The sequence below is a fragment of the Antrostomus carolinensis genome, unplaced genomic scaffold (genome assembly GCF_000700745.2).
Source record: "Antrostomus carolinensis isolate BGI_N321 unplaced genomic scaffold, ASM70074v2 scaffold29846, whole genome shotgun sequence".
In the NCBI taxonomy this organism is placed as follows: Eukaryota; Metazoa; Chordata; class Aves; order Caprimulgiformes; family Caprimulgidae; genus Antrostomus; species Antrostomus carolinensis.
In genome coordinates this window covers 1-5,333 of record NW_010322988.1, presented here as the reverse complement: position 1 = coordinate 5,333, position 5,333 = coordinate 1, and the positions used below count along the sequence as shown (strand labels likewise).

At 57.9% G+C, this 5,333-nt stretch overlaps 1 protein-coding gene across 1 annotated transcript in view; it reads left to right on the top strand.

Moving 5' to 3' along the window:
- DCHS1 (dachsous cadherin-related 1) overlaps positions 1-5,182 on the top strand; it is a gene marked incomplete at its 3' end in the record, with an annotated part of 21,283 nt that extends 16,101 nt beyond the window's left edge. Inside the window, 5 exon segments of the mRNA XM_029085573.1 lie at positions 1-142; positions 786-899; positions 3,224-3,435; positions 3,617-3,771; positions 5,052-5,182. The exon segment at positions 1-142 is cut by the window's left edge and continues 388 nt beyond it. Of these exon segments, the coding sequence (XP_028941406.1) occupies positions 1-142; positions 786-899; positions 3,224-3,435; positions 3,617-3,771; positions 5,052-5,182 (754 nt within the window).
- Positions 5,183-5,333: the final 151 nt, after the last annotated feature.

Genomic DNA, 5,333 nt, shown 5'->3' with positions numbered 1-5,333 from the left:
TTCATCCTGGCCACAGACCTGGGGCAGCCGGCGCTCTCCTCTACCGGTGTGGTGGTCATCCACTTGCAGGAGGAGCCCTACCGTGGGCTGCGCTTTCCCCGCAGCACCAGTGATGTGGCCCTGCCAGAAAACGCTGCCCCAGGTACCAGCTGGGCAGAGTGACCAGCAAATGCTGGGATGAAATGGGACAGGACAGGAGGGGAGGTGGGTGCTGGGCTGGCAGCGCTGTGGGAAGCTCATGTCAGGGAGCACTGCAGGGTCTTGGGAAGACCCATTGTGCTTTGGGTAGAGCCAAGGGACTGCAGGTCTGACTGGTGCCCAGACCGTTCAGCGTGGAACAGGCTGCCCCGGGAGGTTGTGGAGGCTCCATCTTGGATGTCACCCTGTGCAACCTGCTGTAGGGAACCTGCTTTGGCAGGGGGGTTGGACTGGATGGTCTCCAGAGGTCCCTGCCAACCCCACCATTCTGTGACTGTGATTCTGTGGTAATCCCTGTGGGTTTGCCTCAGGGTGCTCAGATCACTGTAGGCAGTCACAGGTGCCCAGTTGCTCCTGGAAGGTCTCCAGGGGTCACAGTGAGACTGTAGAGGAGCCATGGACGGGCCCCACAAGTCCTGGCTCCCAGCCCAAAGTTACTGTTAGATCACACTTCCCCTGGCAGCAGTGTCCTCAGGCAGAGCCACGTTCCTGTGGGACAGCATGTGTTGCCACCACACCATCCTGACCCTCTCTGCCACCTGCCCTGAGGCTCTCCTGCCTCCTCACACAGTTTCACTCTCTTCCAGGCACTGCGGTTGTGAGCATCCAAGCCATGCACACGGGGGGCTCTTCTGGGCGCATCACCTACAGCATCGTCAGTGGCAACGAGAAGAACGCTTTCCTCATCCAGCCCAGCTCAGGTACAGCACCAGAACCACCTGGGGAAGCAGCTGGTGGGAGGCCACCTGTGCTCTGCTCAGCTGTCAGAGGGCTCAGAGCCCCCCGAAGGCACAGGAACACAGCCCACCCCTCTGTACCAGTAAATAGTGTTGGTATTTGGACACAGACACTGACCTGTCACTGTCCAGAGCCTGTTAGCACAGCTCTCAGCACAATTTTGGTCCCTCCTAACTGGACCTTTCCCAAAAAACCTCCCAGGCCCAGTTCAGGAATTAGCAGAGGCCAGGACCAGATGCAGTCTGGGTGCAGTCCCTGCCTTAGGTGGCAAGTTCAGCCAAATGACACATCCTCTGTTGGGACCTCGGAGCCAAGCACCTGGACTGCTGCACTTTCCTCTCTGGTGTGCACGAAGCTGCTGTGGCTGCTGCGGATTCACAGCAGTTTCTGTGCAGTTCCAGAGGTGACAATAATGGGGAACCACTGACTGTCCAGTGGGTGTTCTGAGGGAACAGTCAGCAGGTGCTGAACATATCAGTGGTGATTGTGCGTGTCTGATGACCCTGGCAGAGCAGTGGGGCAGGTTGCAGGGTGCTGCCCAGTGACACTGGGTGAGCTGACATTGTTTGCACCACCGGCTTCTGAGGGCCTTGGAAGGGCCACACATCCCTTGGGATCAGGGAAAGCCTGGCTCAGGGCAGGGTGAGGGGTGCCTGGCTGTGAGGTTGGTGCTTGCCCTGTAGTTTGGAAGAGACTGGGATATCACAAGCCCTAGTATCAACACAGGCTGGGTGGAGAATGGATGGAGAGCAGCCCTGAGGAGAAGGACTTGGGGTGCTGGGGGACGAGAAGCTCCACATGAGGCGGCAACGTGCGCTGGCAGCACAGAGGCCAATAACCGTGTCCTGGGCTGCACCCAGAGCAGCGTGGGCAGCAGGTGGAGGGAGGGGATTCTGCCCCTCTGCTCTGCTCTCCTGAGACCCCACCTGCAGTGCTGCCTCCAGCTCTGGGGTCCTCAGCACAGGAAAGACACTGACCTGTTGGAACGGGTCCAGAGGAGGCCACAGAAATGATCAGAGGGACTGACACCTCTCCTGTGAAGAAAGGCTGAGAGAGTTGGGGGTGTCCAGCCTGGAGAAGGGAAGGCACTAGTGTGTCCTGGCTGCACCTTGGTTGCACCTCGGTTGCTGTGGCAATACCACTTCATCTCAATGAGGAAACATTTCCCGTGGGCAAAGTGCCCAGAATACAGGATTTTTCCCTTAAAACATGTCCCTCCTTGAGCCCTGTTTGTCTGTCGGTGAGATGCTGCCCTGTGTTCTCCCAGGGCAAGGGGCTGTGTGCTGCAGCTGGGATACAGGGTGCTGGAGCACCCCAGTGAGGGAGCTGGCACAGTGCTGTTCTCCTGCCCTGTGCCAGACGCTGGTCCCCTGTCCTTCAGCTGTGCTGTGACAATGGGCCGGTGCGTGGGCACCAGTCCATGGCTGTACTCAGCCATCCCCAGGCTTATCTCCTCTGCAGGGAAGACCAGAGGTGATGTCCACAGGAGCTGTGTGGGAGTGTTGCATTGCAGAGCACACTGAAGTGCCGGCTGTGGACAAGGCCAGAGCAGGACAGTGTCATCCTCAGCCTCGTACTGTGGCTCTGCTGCTCCTGTCCCAGGCAGGAACAAGCCTTCAGAAAGCAGACTGCTGCTGACTGCTTTCCTGGTATTTTCTCTGGGCCAAGCACAGTTCCTCCTCATTACATCTGACTGCACACCTGTAGGAATGCTGCCAGGCAGTTCAGTATATCTTTTTGGATGCCCTCCACCTTCTTGGGTGGGACAGCAATGCCTTGTCATTACAAAAACCCAGGTGCACAGAGGCTCAAGAGGATAAGGATGGATGTCTGTCCTCAGGCCCCTAGCAGCAGAACTTCTGGCAGCTCCTACAGTGTCTTTGTAAGGATTTGACCTACTCATAGCTGCAGTTCGGTGACTTTGGCTTGGAGCTTGATGAGCTTGTGAGGCAGTGTGGGGCTTGATGTGGAACAGTTCTTTTTTAAACTGGCTGTACCTCAGATGGTGTCTCCACAGAGGGAGGACTACTGCCTGCTTGAATGGAAGCTGTCTGTCCTGAGCAGGGTGCAGGATTTATCACCCAGAGCATCTCACTAGGACTGGTGAGAAGGCTGCCAGCTTGGAGAGGGCTCAGAAGAGCTCAGTGGTTTTGTTCTGTCTATTTGAGAATGGATGGATGAGCATAGGGATAAGCAAGGGAACAAAAGAGAAGATGAAGGATGAAGGTGCTGGTGCATCACCCACCCCCTCTTCACCCACCCCACCCTGCTGTGTCCCTGCTCCCAGGTGCCATCTCAGTTCAGGACTCCAGCAGCCTGGATTTCGAGACCAGTCCCCGGCTGCGCCTTGTGGTCCAGGCAGAGACAGCAGCTTCCTTCAGCTTTATGGCCATAAACCTGAACCTGCAAGATGTGAATGACAACTTGCCACGCTTCCAGCTGCAGAACTACGTGGCCTTCATCTGGGAGTCACAGAGCTACGACTCGCCAGTCATCCAGGTATCACTGGGGGCACAAACAGGGACATCTGGGCCCCTGGCCTGCGCTTCTGCCAGGTGAGGGGGTAGGGGGCTGTGCCATGGGCCTGGGGCTGGCCTACCATGGGTAGGTCTGGCCTTGGAGGGCTGTGGTTTGCAGGGCTCCACAGCTGCACCGCTGAACCTCTCATGTGGCTTTGCAGGTCCTGGCAGATGATCTGGATCAGGGAGCGAATGGGCAGGTGACTTACGCCATCAACCAGTCCCTGCCCATGGCAGGGTTGTACCACATCGACCCTCAGACTGGCACTATCACTACTGCAGCCATCCTGGACAGGGAGATCTGGTCACAGACCCGGTGAGAGGACACAGACTGGCTTTTTCAGCCCATACACAGACTGGCTTGTGCCACAGATAGGAGGGGGGCACAGCTGTGGAGCAGCATCCCCAAGGCTATGGAGGACACTCTGCTCCTGGGTGCCACCCAAAGCTGTCTCAGCCCTGTCTGTAAAGTGTTTTTGCTGAACAGCAGGAACTTGGGCTTTGTGTTAACAAGAGGAGCAAATGGTACTGAAGGCACGACAGACTGGCCACGAGAGGAGCCAGTGCTGTCTTCAGCCTGGTCTCTGCAAAACTCAGAAGATTGTGAGGGGGCAGTGGACTCTTTTCAGTGGCTGCACCCATTCCCTTTCCTGCCTGCTCAATCCAGACCACAATATTCTCAGTCGCTTCCCCCTCCCCTGCATTGCCCCCTCCTGCCCTGCCACGCACACCCTGAAGCCTCTTGCAAGTCACCCTGCATGCAGCCCGGGTCCTCTGGGCCCCTCCCTCCAGACCTCAGCCAGCCAGTCCAGCCACACGTGTATAAGATAACGGCAAACACTGCACACAGTGAATTTAAAACTTCCCCTGCCCTTTTACACACGCGTGGTTCAGATGCAAGGAGGAAGCTCTGCCACCCCGCTCAGGCTATGTTCTCTCCCCGGCATGCCTGCTGCAGTGGCCACGTCCCTCTCCCCTCATCCCAGGCGTGGGGATGTTCATTCCCTTCACGTACCCATCACCCTTGCACAAAGAGCTCCATGCATTCCCCAGCACCCAGACCTGCTCCAAACTCCTGTCTACCTGCACCCCACAACACACTCTGCCTGCAGCAGCTCCTGCGCGCATTCCCGACTCCTGCCCCTTGCACAGACTCAGAGTGCTGTGGGTGCCTCCACCACGCATGCCTCCTGTGTTCCACGTGCCCTGCCAGGGCTGTGCACGAGTCCACTGCCCACCACACGCTCCAAACGCTCGTGCCCACAGTCACTGCCTGCTCCTGTGTTCCAGGTGCTGGGTGCAAACCCGCTGCCCTCCAAACACACACCTCGAATGTGCCTCCATCTGCTGCCCTGCCCCACTGCACTCCATGTACACACACCCACTGCCCCACACCTGCACTCCAGATGCTCATCTCCATTGTCCCAGACATTCCAGATGCTCTGCACAGTTCCACTACCACATGTGCACCCTCCAACCCTGTGCACACGTGCAGTACCCCCCGACATCTCCAGATGCTGTGTGTGCATGCATTGCTCCCACATATATGGCCACACGTCTGTGAACCTTCTGCTGTGCCCTTGTGCTTACCCACAGTTTGGTGGTAACAGCAATGGACAGAGGGACTCCGCCTCTCGTGGGCTCTGCCACGCTGACCGTCGTGGTGATGGACATCAATGACAACAGCCCCACTATCCCATTTCCCTGGGAGGTGCGGGTCCCGGAGAGTAAGTGCAGCTCAGCCCCGTGAGGTAACGCGTCACAGATGGCAAGAGCTGAGGTGTGATGAGCACCTGGGGGTTGGGGAGAAGCCCCCAGAGAGGCTGCTCCATTCCCTCGCCAAGGGCTGGCTCGTGCTGACCCACTGGCTGAGCTCCC